The sequence below is a fragment of the Urocitellus parryii genome, chromosome 2, assembly GCF_045843805.1.
Source record: "Urocitellus parryii isolate mUroPar1 chromosome 2, mUroPar1.hap1, whole genome shotgun sequence".
Classification (NCBI taxonomy): domain Eukaryota; kingdom Metazoa; phylum Chordata; class Mammalia; order Rodentia; family Sciuridae; genus Urocitellus; species Urocitellus parryii.
In genome coordinates this window covers 82,942,234-82,960,989 of record NC_135532.1, presented here as the reverse complement: position 1 = coordinate 82,960,989, position 18,756 = coordinate 82,942,234, and the positions used below count along the sequence as shown (strand labels likewise).

General features: G+C 38.6%; 1 protein-coding gene across 6 annotated transcripts in view; it reads right to left on the bottom strand.

Moving 5' to 3' along the window:
• Positions 1 to 1,903: 1,903 nt before the first annotated feature.
• Positions 1,904 to 18,756, bottom strand: part of Tnfrsf19 (TNF receptor superfamily member 19) — a 99,398-nt gene continuing 82,545 nt past the window's right edge. For 4 of the 6 annotated variants that reach the window (XM_026394920.2, XM_026394918.2, XM_026394919.2 and 1 more), the window contains 5 exons: positions 15,305 to 15,469; positions 14,348 to 14,473; positions 9,581 to 9,683; positions 8,626 to 9,031; positions 1,904 to 4,620 (listed from right to left, as the gene is read on the bottom strand). In XM_026394920.2, the coding sequence (XP_026250705.1) occupies positions 4,612 to 4,620; positions 8,626 to 9,031; positions 9,581 to 9,683; positions 14,348 to 14,473; positions 15,305 to 15,469 (809 nt within the window). In that variant the 3' untranslated portion in view covers positions 1,904 to 4,611. The remainder of the gene's footprint in view (positions 4,621 to 8,625; positions 9,032 to 9,580; positions 9,684 to 14,347; positions 14,474 to 15,304; positions 15,470 to 18,756) is intronic. The other 2 variants (XM_026394921.2, XM_077795234.1) reach the window with 2 other exon arrangements.

Sequence of the window (18,756 nt, the reverse complement as noted above, 5' to 3'; positions counted from 1 at the left end):
GCCTGCTCCTCACGTCCCCTCAACAAGCTGTGCCTTTCCTCGTGCACTTCTACCCCCTTCCACCTCAGCCTCCCACCTGCCTGGTAAGTGCCACGGGAGTCTTCAGAGTCGACTTCCCTCCCACCCCGTGCTCCTTCCTGGCTGCCCAGAGCATCACTGCTCCCCTGGGCCCAAGAATTCGCATCGATGTCTTTAGAGTTAAGAACTGTTTAATAAATAGTTGAAAGGTCTGTCCCCCTCATATTTCGCAATATCCGCTTAAGCCCTGGCATTGTATTTAGAATCTGGCAGACACTCTATACTCCTATATAAACACCTTTTAAATGACTGAATTGAGGATTGACATAAGGAAAGGCCTCTTAGGAGATTGCGCCTTCTGAGAGGAGTTAAGACTGTGTTCAGAACTTTAGGGGATTCGATTCAGATCTGATAGATGGAGGCAGCGACATGGTGCCTCGGGCCTTGATGTGTGGCCGCCTGTTCTCCCAACCTGCTATTAAGAGATGGCCAGCAGAGCGTTCTGCAGATCTTCTGTTTACTGTCAATAGTCAACCCAAGTAAGGAAAATCCCTCTGCCTAGTTCTGCTGGTTACATTTCACCCTAAACAAAACCTGATAGGATACAGCTATTTTGCTCTTACCTAGGAATAGCTTATGCCATCAAACTCAAAGAAAGAGAAAGAACCCTTTGTCTTTATTGACTTAGAATTGAAACCTCAGAAGACCACCCATGGATCTAGAGAAAGTGTTTTTGCTGCAAAGTTTTTAAAATTCAAGATTTCTGGAAAGACTAATTTGAAAGCAGCTATAAATCACTCTGACTTAAATGCTACTGATAGTTCATGAAATGACCCAAACTGGGTCTGCTCAATCTTTGGAGTAAAAGGCTTGTGATCCTCCTTTGGCTGAACTGTGAGAGAATGAAAATTACCGTGAACCATCTCCTTTATTCAACATAATTATATCTATATAATCACATAACCAAGTTTTATTGATGTTTGTTAGATAGGATAGAAGGTTTTGGAAATTCTCAAGACACCACTTAGTTTGAAAATGATTGGCTTGATAAATTTAAACGTTACTTTCATAATTTGACTGGTTATGATACTTGATTTAACTTTTTTATTTGTGCCATTTTGATTCTTTACTACCTTCTCAAGTTATAATGGAACAAACTCATAATAGCAAGTCGCCAACAGCAAAGACCTTAATAATGGGAAACGAGTGTCCTTTCCACATGGAACCCAGTGCCACTTAACACAAGAGACTTGCCAATTGGGACATCAGGGTGTCACTTTAAAATAAGAACATAACCCTTTTTTTCAGGAAGTGTAAACTCTTCTCTCAAAATCTAGTAACTTTCTTACAAGCTCTGCTGAGGGGAAAGAAGAGATAGAGAAAGAAGGAAAGTCGAGCCATGAAGGAAAAAGACATTCCTGCAGTGACCACTGTGGCTCTGTGGACATTCTTTCCTTCCTTCAGTCTACTCTGTGGCTGGTAGACACCCAACTGACCTACAAAATGAAGGACCACAAAACTTTTTAAAAAGTTTTTCTCCCACTGTTTTGTGTCATAAAAATGAAGAGAAAAAATAAGATCATGATAAAATCTTGGAAAAAAAACTTCTCAAAGTAATTCTGGGAATCTTTCAGTAGCTTGACATACCTGAGAAATATCACAAGGAAACTTACTAAGGATTTTGTGGCATCCACCCTCTTAAAGTTTGGGAGACCAAAGAGGGTTTTCTCTGAAGGAACAGGACTTTGCACAACCCTCAAGTGGACTTCTGGTAAGAAATTTAAAAATATACCTGTATCCACAAAACCAATGATTTTCTTACTGGACACATACATAAGAACAACAAGTATTGATTTTATTCACAAATAAAAAAGTCTTACAAAACTATTTGTATAGGAAAATGATAATTTACAAATTTATAAATTCTAGTTTGCAAAACAGTAATGAAATCTAAATTTATTCAAACTATCTTAAAGCCATGATGGTTTTTTTCTTTTTCTTTACTAGCACTGACAGCAGTGCTTAACCTAATAGCAACACCTGATCTAAAGTAGAGTATTTAAAAAATATATTCCATAGACACAAAACTAGAAAACCCATGACTTGACTTGGTTGTGCTTGAAACCCTTGTCTCATTCTTGTCATGAGTTTCCACAGCATGGAACACAGCGATGATGCCCGCTGGACCGTGTTTCTCCATGTAGATTTCCTGCCTCCAGCAGCTGAGCTTATTGAAAGTTGTAGGATATTCCAACACTGTCAGATACAAATAGAATTTTTTCCTCAATTGTTTACAAAGAGTGTAAAATATAACATAATCTGTTTCTAGAGTAAGTGGTGTCAGATGTCTTCATCTTGATAAAAATAACCCAGGACTTTTCGAAGGTAGAATCAAATGAAATCCATTTTCAACCCTAAGCCTCTCTCTCTACTGATCAAAAGTGATGTTTTGGGATTTGGGGCCAAAGTCTCTTTCCCATCAGTCTGGCTTTCTTCAGCAAGCATCTGTCTTTGAAGTTAATCAGGACTCTCCATATGGAAAATATATTCAGGTTACACAAAGGAACACAACCCTGCCTACTTTGATCATCCCTGTCATAACAGAGATGATCGGATTGCAAACAATGGCATACTTCTGTGAAATACAGGAAGCCACTCAAGGAAAATTGGACTTGCATTTTCGTAGATGTCTTGTGGCCAAATCCTAAATATTTTATTAGAATTACCTAAGGGCAATTTTCATAAGAGTTGATGATTACCAAAGTTTAAGAACGACTAGCTTCCACTAAAACAGGAAACAAAAAAAAGAGAGTCCATTGGTTATGACCAGGCACTACATAAACATGAATAAATGGGGGTTATCATGAGACATTGTGATTTTCTATTTTGGAAAAAAGAACTGAAGTCATGAGCAGAAACAGACACAGACAGCTAGTATACCCATGTCAGAACCTAAAACTATGAATACAGAAATGGCCACAAGGAAGAGGGCTTGTTAAATTTTACTAATGTCTTAGAAAGAAAGAAAATGTTGGGGTAATAAAAATGACCTAGAAAAGACAGATTAATTTTAATGTTTAATTTAAATGTTAGGTAAAAGACACTTAATATGAGCCCAAACAAATATTTTAAAGCCCTCTAACACACTGATGTTCAAAGGTTTATTTATTGTTTAAGTGTAAATGTGACAGCTAATAGGAAGGAGCAGTTAAAAGACAAAGGCCAGCTCTGATCATGAATCTTTCAGAGGGAAAAAAAAAAAATCCTGCTCAATTAAATCCCTTTCTACTTAAGATGAAGAGCAAATGAGCTATCCCCTGCTTCATGACTGAACTGGTTTCATTTCTTTCTTAGTCCTGGAGACAATGATCGTTTGTAAATCCTAAGGTGATAGAAGATGGAGCACCCCGACAGAAGCACCAGACTTCTCAATTCCATATCATCTGGCTAATACAGGAGATTATGTGCTGTGTAATCTCATAAGTAATATTAGAGGGACAGCCGCAGAGTTCTGGTCACACCACACTGTGCCTCTTACAGACTTTTCTACTTTTTCTTCTACTATGTAGTGTAGCATATTCTCATGGAAGATGACTTCAGTAGCAGGGGGAACCTGATATGCTGAGATCCCCAAAACCTTTAGTATAAGATACAATACAAATAAGAGATCACCATGTTTATAAATATCTCCTTTTCATAAAAGAAATCCTGTACCGTCTCAGCTCAGGCATAGAGACAGATGTGACAAGTGCTTCCATATCAACTAATTGAACATGAATATTAATGAATTTAACTTGTGCATCCAAGTCTCTAGGATATGCACGTCAAGTGGTTTTGATGCCAGGGTGATGGGCCACCCTCTGCTGCCCACAGTAACTCAGGTTCCAACTCCTACCAGCACCAGAAGGTGTCGATGTGATAGAGCCTGAGGTTAGAAGTGAGATTCTGGAAAAGAGGTGTTCTCCGATTCCTGGTCAGTTAACTGCCTTTAATAAAGCCAAGGTTCAGACAGGTGGCACAAAGTCGATGTAACCACCTAAGCCAGCCAGTTTGGGACGATGAAGAAGTTACCTTATTCAACAGAAACACTAAATTTCAAACCCATTCTACATAAAAACTAATATTAAGAATCTGACATGTACTTTTAGCGGGATAACAGACTAAATGAGACTATTCCTGGAAAGAAAATGTCAGTGACAATGGATACTCCAGGTCTTCAGCCTTGTTAGACCACATTCACCATGAAAATGAGCATGAACACCTGGCTGTATCTTGCTATGTGTCCATCATCTCATAGGCTACTCTCAACCCACCAGTCTTTGAAGTTGTTCTTGAAGACTGGAAACTTCTGGTTTAGGAAAGATGCAAATAGTCTGCCTAGAGGATCTCCTTGCTTCTCATTGAGGTTTCGGCTTACAGCTGGTCTGGCTCAGAAGCAACTAGTTGAAAGGCTTAAAATGCCATCAGTTTGGTTCAGATTTCCTTTTTCTCCAGAAGCTGTGCAGGGTCCAGACTGCTCAGTCCATAAGCCTAACAGAGCGGTGCCCTTTGGGTTCCAGACACACAGTTCCACTGCAGGAAGAAGAAGGGCCTTTAGGCTTCCTAAAACAGTGAGAGAAGACGAGCTTTAAAAACAATCCCTTCAAGCTGCTAAACTCTAATACAAGAGGACTATGCATGGTTTTTACTAGCAGTTACCATGAATTTAATAATGCATGGACAAGAAATTCATTCAGTAATATCCAGGAACCCATATACTCCTGATAATGAAATTGAGGTTTCCATAACAACGCACGGTCACTCAATCTTTGCCAAGATTACTTAAAAGATGTTAATGTAACCCACAGTGATCACAATGAATAAACAATGTTTTTGCTGATTTCCAACCTCTTCCAATCATTGAAATCCTGTTTCTTCAGTGCTGGCTCCTTTAGAGCATTGATAGGTAAAGATCTCAGGGTTCTTCATGCCCTTCTTTCCAAGAACAAAAATGATCAATGAATAGAGCCATTCTTTATCTGTCAACTTAGTCTCTGAGTTCAAGACTTCCACCCCACTATAGGAGAAGGTATAGAAATAGGGAATGAAATTGTTCTTATCAGATATTCCTGGAATATCACAATCATCACAGGACAAATATCCTCAGTGAAGGGGAGCCATTTAATTTGTCCTTATCAGGAAAGGCACCGACCTCACTTCAGGAAGGGAGGAGCTTCAGCCATCGGAATGTGACCAAAAGGGAGTGGAACCTTCTCTCCCTCATTAACCCTTCACTGACTTATTTACCATTAATTAGCATCAGTGACCTACATAAGTTTGTAGAAAAGTTTTTTTTAGATCTTAAGAGATACAACTAGAATAAAAGCTCCTGATGTTCTTTTGAATACTAGGAGGTTATTTAATCAAATGTGTTGGTTAATAGACCTCATCATAATAACCACATTAACTCTACTGCAAAAGGCAAATTATCCTCAGTTTGCCTATGTGGAAAAAGTAGATTTCAGTAGACTGAAGGACTAGAATCCTGGTGTCCTCATATCTTTTCTAAACTTCTTTTTGTTGCTTTAGGCTCACATTTAAGATGATGTTTAAAAATTAACATCAAGAAAAGCTTTGCCTGTAAGCTAACACACTGGCTTCATTCTCCCAAATATCTCAGCAAATGATGTACTATATGCCTCAGTTCTGTTCCCCTCTGGGGGAGAAATTTATAAGGAAACTTGATTAAAATTGAGTCATATAGACTAAAGAAGGCTCTCAAAATGTATTTGCTTTATCCTGAACCGTAACTATCATCATCAAATTCTGGGTGGTCTTAAACCACTCACAAGAAAACTACTGTTTTTGGAAACAAACCTATCTTGCACTAGAAATCACAGACTCACATCCAGAAATACAGTGCCTTCTGGAATTCTGAATGAGCCCATATTATAAATATGACCTAACTTAAAATGAACCAAGGAATGGGTAGAATTAACTAGAAATCCTGTGTGTTCCTAGTAATAAGCTGCTGAAATCAAATTCTTTATGAAATGTGTCCTCTGTCTTGGAAAATTGAACCTGTTAGGAGAAATGTGATTGCTTTTTAAGATTTTGTATTTTAGAAAACAAAACAACAACAAGAAAAAACTAATTGAGTTAAACACCTGGCTGAACCCTAAAGTAAAGAGGCCTAGCTTCTGAAGGTTTACAGCTGTTGCTGCCTCTATTTTCCTTGGAAGATTAGGGTTTGTTCAGTATACTTCATGGATTCAGTAAATGCAACTAAATGGAAAATGCTTTTTAGAATCTGGAAAAGATTATCTCTTAAAATGGGCTCAGGGCTGGGGGTATAGCTCAGGGGGTTTCATTCCCAGAACCCCCTTACACACATAAATAAAGTGGACTTGAACTATTACTTACTGTTTTTTATTGTAGGGGGGAAATCAAAAAGGTTTACATTTTAATAATTCTTTTCTAAATTCAGAATGTCAAACTTAGGTTTACCTATGTGATCTAATAATTGTAAGGTAACACATCTTGAAAAATTATTAACAGCTGTTAATAAATCATGTTATGCAATAGAATAGTAACATTTTCTCAGCAGGTTCATTTTAGATGTGATTACAGCTTTCTTTTCAATTCATAATAATTGGAGTTGAAAGTATCTTTACTGACCATTTCCTGGACTTTTCTGAAAGGGAATTAATGTCACCTGTGCCAATCTTATGTATTAAAATATGTTTCTCAAATTCACATTCATAAAGCTGTGGTAGCAGTGCTTACAAGCCATATCCCCAATCCTCCAACACCACAAACAGAAGAAGGTGGACCATGAGTTGGTTCAGATAAGACTTAGTGTTTGTTTTATTCCCCCCTCTTAGCGATTTACGTAATGAACCAGGGGACAAACTACAAGATTGAGGATGATGCTAACTAATTCTCTTGACTGACAAGACTCTGCAAAACCCTGGTTAGTCAGTTGGGAGCTGATAATCCTCCTTACTCAGACTTTTCCATGACAATGGACACACAGAGGGTGCAACAGGCCTGGGGGAAGGTAACTCACTGGGGTAGCTGGCAGGGCATCCAGGGCTTTGTTGCTCAAGGGTGGGACTCGCCTCCACCTGTTTTGCTGCACCCTCCCTTCCCTGGATGGTAGGACTTGTTACCTGCTGGAGGCTGCTGGGCCTTCTCAGTCCCTAAGTTTTGTGGGGCACAATCCATTCTAAATTCTTAACCCTTTTCTTATTTATCATCATGAAAGCTATATAAATTATGGGGTGACTCAAAAAAACAGGATCAGTAAGTAACCTTCCCTAACCACAAGTAGAGTTCAGATGAATGTAGTTTACATTTTTAAATTGGCCAATCTGTTTTTTCTTTGTTTATTTATCTCTTCTCCATTTTCCACATTTTGAGACTAAGAACAACAGTGTTTTCCCTTCAAAGCTAAAAAATGTTTGCTGCATAGAACCCTCTAGCAAATTTCCTTGTAGTTTAAAAGAAAAGTTGTTATCTATGTAGTGATCCTAAAAAGGAACACATTTACATCATGTTGACTTTGGGCTAAGTTTTTGATATAAGTGGACAAGGATATGAAGTCTCCCGGAAGCTGAGGCCACACTTCGCAGCATGTGCAGTATGTTTTTTACTGCTTGCTCAGGCCTGAAACCCTGGACTTGATGCACCAAGGACCAAACAGTGAGAGCAGCAAGGCTGCGGTGCAGGGCAAGGTATTTTAGGCCCTGAGAGCTGATGGCACAGCTGGGACTAGCCCTTTCTACTCAAGCTGACCTCATTCCAAAACTTATGCTGATAATGCAGGCACTTCCATTTAAGGAAACATACAGAAGCATCAAGTCAAATTCAGCAAAGTCCCTATCACCTGGAGGAGAAAGCAGAGGTGGTGCCAGTTCTACCAGAATCCTTCCTGCCCCAGCACTGCAGGGTACCAGCCCCCATCTATCTGCACTGGCCACCACTCCCCCTCTTGCCCCTAAACCTGATTTTAAAATGTTCTACATGGGAGAATCTTATGATGCATTTGCCTCTAGATCACAACCACCAATCAGTATTCAACCAAATCAATAAATTGCCCAAAGTTGAACAATCCAGTAAACAATAGGGAACAGGGGAGGAGTAGTTTTAGAACTAAATTTTGATCACCCTGACAGTGAGTGAAGTGCACTGAAGATTGGCCATAAGAATATATTTAGAAAATGAAGGTCTGGAATTGTTTGCAAGATGCTCTGGTAACTAATCTGTCTCTTTAGTCAGTAAAGGAGACTGTACTAAGTAATCAGATTTATAAAGAAGAATAAAAAAAATGCAGCTGCCCTTTATGGTCTTATAGAATAGCTCTATTAGTTAAAAAAAAGACTATTGAAATTTATTTTAAAACATATTCTACAATGTACGTGAAATTATGAAAAATGGAGAAACCATATCAGGATTCCCCCTGGGGATGGAATCCCGAACATTATGCCTGCTAGGCAAGTGCCCTTCCATTGAGGGACATCCACAGCCCAGGCTAGCCCACTGTTCACTGCAGGGAGTTCCGTTCCCCTCCCTCGGGTCGGCCACAAGTCAACACTGCACTCAGGCTGAAGTTCAACACTGCCTTACCTGGAGGGATGTGGGAGTGGTGGGGTGCACAGTATCTCCACCCTCCAGATCCAGCTGGCTTCCAGTACTTAGTGCTTCCTGAGTTAGCGCTGACTCTGCCACTGTCTCCTTGTATCTAGATAAATCAGCAGTTTCTGTGAAGTTTCCAGAATGAGCTTGAATTGAAACAGCTCCACCAACCAGATCTTGACAACTGTTTGAATCCAAAGATGTTGAGCTTTTGTTTTCTGGATTGAGAGAATCAATTTCTTCTCCATTGAGTTCAGGATAAGAATCACAAAAAGAGATGTCGTCGCCACCCATGGGATTCTGCATCAGAGGCCAGGCATCGGAAAACTCGCCACACAGGGACCTTGAAAGGGACCCGAAGAAAGTTGGCATGGTCTCCCCCACTGGAACTGCGTTTCTGAACACATGTTCAAAGGATCTTTAAATTTCACGGTGAGAAAGAACACTACTACAAAGCAGCATTTCAGCTATGATTTTAAGTCTTCTAAATGAAATAGCAATTTCTTAAGTCAGGATTCTACTGCTTCCTATTACAAAGTTGCATCAATACAGGGACTCAAAGTACTCCATTTACTTTAAAACTGATTTCCTATACATATTTCTAATTAATATTCTTAAGCTAATATATGAGATATGCCATTTCCTATAGGAAATGAATATGCTAAACGAATACACAGTAAGTACATGGAAGTTACAGATGACAGAGGTGTCATAATATAGGACAAAAATAAATTTTGTGGAGAGAAAAGTACAAAGAATATTACATTGTCTATTAGCGCCTTGAGAGACCTCCTTAATTTTTGCCAAAGAACTATCTCCCTCCAATATCCAGAATGCCATTAATAATATTTAAAAAGCAATGTTTCTATAGTTCCACATGAAAATTAGTAAGTCAGAAGAATGTAGTATGCACAAGGGAAGGTGAAATCATTGAAATGACTGTTACCTCTCTGGAAGGGTGGCCCTGGAATGCACCCCACAACCAAGTGCTGGCCGGTCAGTGCCGCAGGCCTCATCACAGCACAAGGACGGGATCAAGTGGACAGGCCCTGGGGAAGCCAGCAGAGGCATGAGGCATAGTGCTTTTCTCTGGAACTTTCTCTTTAATACCAATTCAGCATGGTTCTAGGAAATTTAGCTATTCCCCTTTGTTAACTTGAAGTTAACTTTTTCCTTATCTTAAAAAAAAAAAAAGATGAACCACTTCTATGAGATACCTAGAATAGTCAAACCCACAGGGACATATGTAGACAAGGGGCTTCCAGGAGCTGTGGGGATGGAATTGTACAGTAGGCTTGGTTTTTTTTTTTAATTTAAAAATTTTTTTTTTTAGTTGTTGATAGTCCTTTATTTATTTTACATGATGCTGAGAATCGAACCCAGTGCCTCACACATGCCAGGCAAGTGCGCTACAGCTGAGCCCCAGCCCCAGTCCTGTACACTAGGTTTTTTTTGTTTTTTGTTTTTTTTTTTTTTTGTTTTTTTTCATTGTGGAACAAGCTTGTAATGTTGCTCATTTCCTTAGAATATTTTGAATTGTTCTTTCTTGGACTTGAAAAATTTTTAAATATTTATTTATTTATTACGAGGCTTCATTTTTTCCCCACATTATTTTACTGGTGCATTGTAGTTGTACAGAATGCTGGGTTTGGTTCCTACATTACACTAGTGTTTAATGGAGACAGCTTCAGCTTGGGAAGTTCTGGGAGTTCTGGGGGTGGATGGCGCTGATGGTTGCACAGCAATGTGAATGTACTTACGCCACTGAACTGTTCACTTAGAAATGGTTAAGATGGTCAGTGTTGTGTTATATGTATTTACCATAATAAAAAAATGATAAAAGGCTATGGGAAAGCATGTGAAATGAGACTCTCACACACTGCTGATGACAGGAGAAACAGTACAACTCCTCTGCTGAATGTGTAGTAATATAGACAAGAACCTAAAAATGTTCCAAGTCCTTAACTCAATGAACACATATGCCTATTTTTAATTGCTGACAATGTAAGTTAAAGCATAACCAGATGTGTGCCCTCAGCTTCACAAACCACTATGTTCACTGAAGAAGGAAAAAATTAAAAAATATAAAGATTTTTTTTAGATAAGCATAATCTTTCCCAATCCTATAAGATGGGAATATTAATTTGGCCAACATTTTAGTGAGTGGCCTTCTAGACTTCTTGCTCTCTATGCACATTTAAGTATAATTTTGATTTTTATGAAACTATTAAGTTACCAAAGCACAAAAATACAAAGACATGTGTACATAGTTAAAAAAAAAAACTTGAAGAAATTATATATATCTACATGTATTTATATTTGTTTTTGTGTGTTCCAAATTTTTCCATGGGGAATATCTATTTTTATAAATGGGAAATATTATGAAATTGATATTTATTTCCCTCTCAAAAAAATAATTTCATATATTGAGATGCAACTGCAAACCATTGTTGACAAGAAGGACATCCAGGTAGACTTTATCTAAATCTCTCTCAAAGCAAGACCTCTGTATGGTACATTAGAACACACCATGGTGACTGGGAACTGGGACTGCTCTGGTTCTACCACTAATTAACTCAACAAATGTGTCATGCTCACTATGGGACATTTCAAATCACTTAAAAGCAAAAGGCACTATCATTCCAGGTAAAAATGGCTAATTTCAGAGAAAGTACAAGATGAACCTTGAATTCTTTTTGTGCCAGAAAGTAATAAGGTGCTAGAAATTTAAAGGGGACATGTCAAAATAGCATATGAGCCAGTCTGAGGGAACTTCTACTGACCACATCTAGAAGAATTTGAACATCAAAATTAAAAATGATTCCAAAGAATCTGTAACTATTGGGCTGGGGATGTGGCTCAAGCAGTAGCGCGATCGCCTGGCATGCATGCGGCCTGGGTTCGATCCTCAGCACCACATACAAACAAAGATGTTGTGTCCGCCGAAACTAAAAAAATAAATATTAAAATTCTCTCTCTCTCTCTCTTAAAAAAAAAAAGAATTTAGTCTAGACTAACTGAAGTAAATAAATAAGTGGGGGAGAAGGGAAGGTTCTTTCTTTTCATAGGAAGCCAAGTTGTAAATGTAGAAAGAATGATGGAATTAGAAGCCATTAGTAATACCAGTGTAATTCCACATCATGTACAACCACAAAAATGGGAAGTTACACTCCATATATGTATGACATGTCAAAATACATTCTACTGTCATGTATAACTAAAAAGAACAAATACAAAAATTTAAAAAAGAAACTATTATTAATGACTGGCTTAGGTAAGAATCATCAGGGATGCTAATCTCCTGGGTCAAAGTCGGGGTAGGAACAGGATAATTTACAAGTCTCAAAGTATCTTTCCCCATATGTTTACTAATTAAAGATAGCAATCACTTTACAGTGGAGAAACCTGGAAGATACCCTTTAACTAAGTGGCCAAAGTCAACCTGCCAAGACATGTGACAGAAGGACTCTGGTGCCTCCTGATCCAGTGTACTAAGGATGTGGCGTTCCCTCTGCAATATTTCTGAATCTAATCCTGACGAGAGTAAACAAACCCAAACTGAAGGTCACCCTGCAAAACTACTGACTGGCCTGTACTTTTCAAAAACATCAATGCCATGAAACACAAAGAAAGACTCAGGAAAAACTCCAGCTTAAAAGAGACCAAAGAAACTTGACAACTGAATGCTGCAGTGGTATCTGTTTTTCTTTGCCATGAAGGACATTATTGGATAGATAAGAAAACCGAATATGCTCTGTAGATTGTGAAACAGCATCGCATTAGTGCTCATTTCCTGATTTTAATACTTGTGCTATTATGTAAGAGAATGTTCTTGTCCTTAGGAAATAAACACTGAAATATTAAGGGGAAAATGCACACATCTATGTAACTGATATTTAGATGGCAAATAAAAGTATGTACATATATACATGTATTTATGAGGAGATGAAGCAAATCAGAAAAAAATATTAATATTTTTGAAATATGGGCAAAAGATAAGTAGAAATTCTTTGTCCTATCCTTTCAATGTTTATATGTCAGAACTTAAGTCAGAATAAATTTTTTTTTTTTTTTGAGAATTTTTAATATTTATTTTTTAGTTCTCTGCGGACACAACATCTTTGTTGGTATGTGGTGCTGAGGATCGAACCCGGGCCGCACGCATGCCAGGCGAGCGCGCTACCGCTTGAGCCACATCCCCAGCCCCCCAGAATAAAATGTTAAAAGAAAAAAAGGGGCGCTGTCATGAGGAGGAAATGCTTATGATGACAAGCTACACTGAACTTGGACATTGGTATAAGGAATCTTCTGTGTTCTGTTTAGAGATTGTATAAACCAGGCCACCTGTAGGTTTCATCTTTTGTATTACAGATTAATCTTTTGAATTAAAATTAGAGTTCATCTCTTAAGAAATTATTCCTACTTACTCTGATTCTAGTAGCAGTGTCCATGAAATATTCAAGAGGACACAATTATTGTGTGTGTTTGGGGACCACAAAGTTACTGTCAATCATTAAGAGCCCATTATCTATAGGCAAAGGCAAAACTGGATCCACACCCATCACAGAAAGTCTTGTATTTTGCTTTTTAACCCATTCCTAAAATAGAAGATAGTCATGATCAGTAGGAAAAAAAAAATCAGTTATGAGATGGAAACACTTCAGCCTGCAATTTTTTGAAAAGCAAGATTGGATAGTGTCAGGACAAGCCAACCTCACGGGGATATATTTAACTTAAAGCAAATAAAATGTGCTTAGGAGAGACAAGCTGGTGTAATTTAGCCTGGCATTTGTGGGTGCTAACAGAAATGCAGTTAGGGAGAGAAGGGAAGCTAGGATGGACTCAGGGAGGGCTGTTGGTCACATGCAATTTTCATTTGTAGAGTAGTGAGATCATTTGGTGGGGACTGGAATGGGACGTGTAAGGTGCAAAAACCTCGTGCTGATGAATACATGTAAATAGCAAAGGAAGTCAGTTTCACCTTTGGTCCATTTGCCCAAGTGAGAAACCGATTTCCATTTAAATCACTTTCCTAAACTGTCATGTCTGTTTATAATCTGAGAAGCAATTATGGTTTGAGGAAAACTCTAACATGGACTTCTTTGCTCCTTTTAAGACATCACAAAAGACATTAAAATGGAAACATTAGGGTTGGGCATGGAGTTCAGTGGTTTGACTTGAAGGTTTCCTTTGAATTCACAAGATAAAGGATTAAAAACTTCTACTCTACATCAGGTCAACATGATTTCAAGTCAACCTGACTCAGAAAAGGAAAGGCAATCTTGCCCTAGAAAGTTGCTGAAAAATGTTAGGGTTTCAATGAGACGCTGACTTTCTTGGCTTGCTTATGTACTTAGGGAGTTAAACCCATGGGCATTCTATCACTGAGAACACCCCCAGCCTTTTTAATTTCATAGGCTCTTGTTAAGTTGCTGACTCTGGCCTCAAGATTACGATCTTCCTGCCTCGGCCTCTGGAGTCTCTGGGATTACAGGTATGTGCCACTGCCCCTGGCTTTATTTTCTTTTTAATCGTGAAGAGATCTGACACACCCCAACCAACAAGAGACAGTGGAGAATGATTTAACAAGATTAACTATAACTAGAAAACTGAGCTCAGCCACCTCACAGTGAGACCCATATGGACAATGCTTTGCAGTTTCAAACTCTGCCTTCCACCGGCTGTCTGACAGGCCCTTTGTGGTTGAACTTACCGTAGGTCTGGGCAGAATCCTGGTGGCACTGGCAACATGCTCTGTGAGCATATTCGCTGAGCTGAGGTCTGTCAAAGCAGGACAGTTCAGAGCCATTGTACTGAATATCCTGTGGTCTCAGAGACCCTAAAGGCAGGAGTGACAATTCTATCAGTGAACAGAATTTCCTCTATAAGGGAGTTCCATTAACACCATAACCCAGACTGGAACCATGCTAGCTTTTGTATTTTTAGAGAAAAAGTCCGCTATCACTGCAATTTTTGATTACAGATCCTGCTCGACTTTGCATGGGACCTGTAGTGATAGAATCATTTTGCTGATGAATTCAAGTGACAGAGAAAGTTGGTATCACCTTTGCCCACATTTGCCCAAGTAAGAAACCAATTTTCACCTGAAAACCCCATTGAAAGTTGAAGATGTTTAAATGCACTTAATACAACTAAGCTCCTAAACATTATAGCATGCCTAGCCTACCTGAAATGTGCTCAGAACACTTCCGGCAGCCTACAGTCTGGCAGAATCATCTAGCACAAAGCATATGGATAGTAAAGTGTTGAATATCCCATATAATTTAGAATGCTGTGCTGAACATAGCTCTTGTGTGGGCATGCTTTCATGACACTGTACAGTCAAAAATCTGTTAAGTTGAATCAGGTAAGCTCAAGGACTATTTCTTCTGATACACAAATATGAACTGATTGGTTAAGAAAGCTCAGAATTTAGGGTGTTTATGTTGCCAAATCTCAGGACAATTTTAATATTTGCCTTGTGGCACAGGGACACCCCAGCCTTGTCAGTGTTGTCATAAAGTTGTGCCATCCCTGGTGAGGTCCATTTTCATGTGCTCACTATCCTTCAGCAACTACTGATGCTTGCCTTTGCCACCGCTCTTGTCAAACCCTTGGATGACAATGATAATTAATAACGATAAGGAAATATAAAGAGTTAGGAACTTACAACTGGGTTTCTTCTCCATGAACTGTCTCTTACAGTAGATGACACACAGGATGAGGAGGGCCAGCAGCACAGTGGCCAGAGCACTGCAGATGACCGCAGCCAGGGCTGTGTCCCGAGGGCTGGAAGCCGTGGACGCGATCTTCACAAGGTTGACCTTGCTGGTGCCTGAAAATCACAGCAATGGGTTAGCGTGTTCTCAGCAACCCAAAGTACTGACACCATCCATAGTTGGTGGGCACCTTTAGCAATGGCCTTCATACGGCCAAAAAATAAGAGCTAAGAAAATCAGTGTGAGAGATTTTAAGATGAATCAAGTGCTCTCCTCTTGGAAGATTTTTTAAAAAGTCTACATCTCCACCTTCTACCCCTAAATTTGTTGGATGTGCCTCCTCTTTGTTCCTTCCCCACTGCAGACCCACAGTCCTCATACACCGTCTTTGGTCCACTAGAACAGAGAGCTGGCATCTCGACCTCTGGATCTCCTACTGGGCACACAGCAGTGGTGGGGTAAAGGGGAATTTGCTCCCCTTGCTCTGAAGGCTCACTGACGTGAAGGATAATAGGCAGGTTAAAGGGAGAAAAAGCCACACGCGTTTCCATTTCCAGGCTCACGGGCTCTCTAGGAGGGTAAATGCCAATAACACAGGGGTTCAGATGCCCTTCCTCACAGGGGAGAGGAGATAGAAATGTACACCATTTTTGAGGGGTAGTAAATGACTGTTGGGAAGAAGGAATGGGCCCTGAGACCAGACAGGGATTTGTGAATGGTTCTTTGCAAACTGAACGAGATCAAGGAGCAGACAATAGCTTGCAACAAGTCTGCCCAGGTGTGATGACCTTCCTGGTCTCCTTTCCTGCAACATGAATCTAACTTTCTCTGGTTGATGGAATTTCAGGACGTGGACCTAACTCAATTGTGTTCACCTTAGGCAGGTCAGGTCTCTAGGTAGATAAGGGAGTATCCGAGAAAAGTATTTTCCCAGCATCTGCTGATTCCCAAGTGTCTTTAATTCAAAATAATCCACATGCTAGTGTCTTTTATTTGGAGGGGATATTCTCTGGACTCCTTCATTAGGTAAATAATTGGAATTAGGCCATCTATATTTTCAGGAATACTGACCTAAAATATACTTTTTTGAGCAACTATAAGGTAAAACAAAGAGTTGGATCATCCACAAACTAATTGTAGGCCTCCCATTTCTGATAGAGTAAACATTTTGAGTTCTTTTAGATTTAAATTATCAATTATTATAATTATTATAATTATATAATATAATTACTTTTATTAAATTAAAACCTCTATGTTTAGCAGAAAGGACTCATGCTATTGTATACAGAGGCAGGTATAGTAATGCACTATGAAAGCCAAAACAAGATGCTGTGTACTGTTTCATGGTCAAGGGTAGATTTGGGGACTGATGGTCTAAGTCAGTGTCTACTTGTATCACCTTGAGCCACTGACTTGGTCTCTCTGAGTCCAAGTTGACATCTGTTCAAGTGGAATAAGTCATCCAGCTGTTGACTTATTAAAGGATTAAATGAAGTATTATGGAAAGTACTTTGGAGGGGCTTAAGTGCACCTAGTGCTACAGAATCATAAGCTATTGTGGTGATGATGATCATAGCTAGCATTTCTATTATCCTTAAATTACTCAGCTGAACACACACGTATAAATCAGAAATCTATATACAATGGGATCACAGAAGATGCTATTTAACTCAGCCCAAATGAATCGGAGAAAAATGAATTTGAGAGAGGAATAGCATCTAAATGGAGGGGAAATTACAATTTTTCTACCCTTGAATAAATCTATCTCAAGTGAGCTCACTGGAGTGGGCCTCATTCTGCTTCTGCTTTGGGTCCTCAGTGCTCCATGTTGTTCCCTCCGTGCTGTCCAAAGAAGAAGCACAATGCATGCCTCACATGTAACTTTAATTGTCTAGAGGCCACATTTTTAAAAAGTCAAAAAAACAAAACAAAACAAAACTTTAATCTATTTTACTTAACCAGAAGCTCTTAAAATATTTTAACATGTATTCAATATAAAAATTTTGCATTCTTTATTTTGTACAAAAATCTCAAAATTCAGTGTGATTTTACAGAGACAGCTCATCTCAGTTCAGACTGTCCACGTTTCAAGTGCTCAGTAGCTACATGTAGCCAATAGCTGATGACCATCATACAGGACATAAAAACTCCAGAGAATGAAGGTTTTTATCTATATTTGTATATTACGGCACCTAAATGCAGGACAACTTGTCTTCTGGTGTCTTGGTATTTTTCTTTTCAGCTCTGGCTACACATTCCCCAACCCCAATAAGATTGTTCTTCATAGTATGACACTTGAGGCTGGAGCCAGAGAGAAACATTTGGGTTAATATTACTAAATCATGAAAACAGGATATCAGGAACAATTATAGTGGAGAATGAGTCCTAGTATTTCTTGTCTCAATATTTTGGGCCACAAAGATCAAAGTTTCTTCACCATTCATCTGTACCTTGGGCTTGGATGAACAGGGGCCCAAATTGTGTGTTTTAAAGGCGATTTATTTGTAAATATGTTTAATATTCACAAAATATTTAAATCACATAACTATATGGAAATGCTATAATAATCAAATAGAACATATTAAATGTTGATTATACAGTGATTTAAACAAATTACATTCATAGCCTGATAGAGATTAAATCTAAATCTGAAACAGCCTCAATCAGTGGACAGAGTCACAAAGGATGTATGAACACAGGCCCAGCTGTACAAACACGGGCAGATAAATAACTGAGTTAAAATAGCAGTCCACACTGAAGGGAAGTGACTTAGAAGCATAAGCATTATCTATTTGGGCCAAAGGGTAAAGCTGTGGGAAACTGTCATCCCACTTATATTTGTTCACTTCAGAGTGAAAACAGTTTCCTTAGCTAAACTCTGGATCACATAATCCAGCCCTGCTTAATAGTGGGCTTTAGCAAAAGATGTCATTCAAAATAAGGCATAAAACGTTGATGTAAGCTGAAGATCTCAAAGTTTCCATGTTGTAACTTTTAAGTTAAGGTCATCAATTTATATAGAACTGGATATTCAGGAAAACAGTCCTAAGAATAGGAATTTCGGGTTAAAGTAGAATTGCTGTAGAGTTCTTTACATTGTCAATGTTTAAAATCCTTCCAAATTGTATTGGTCAACTTATTTGCCTTAAAATAAAAGGAACTGTCTCTAACTTATAAATGGATTTATAAGTTGTAAATGGAGTGAGGATTTATTTTTAACTTGGTGTTTTGTAACCTTGGAATTATTTTCTCTAAACATAAAAGTCTCGATAATATACACATTTCTAAGACAGAAAACTAATACTGTAATTTCTTTTTTTTCTTGAATTGTTCTTTTTAGTTGTATATGACAATAGAATGTATTATGATATACATACTTGGAGCGTAACTTCTCGTTATTGTG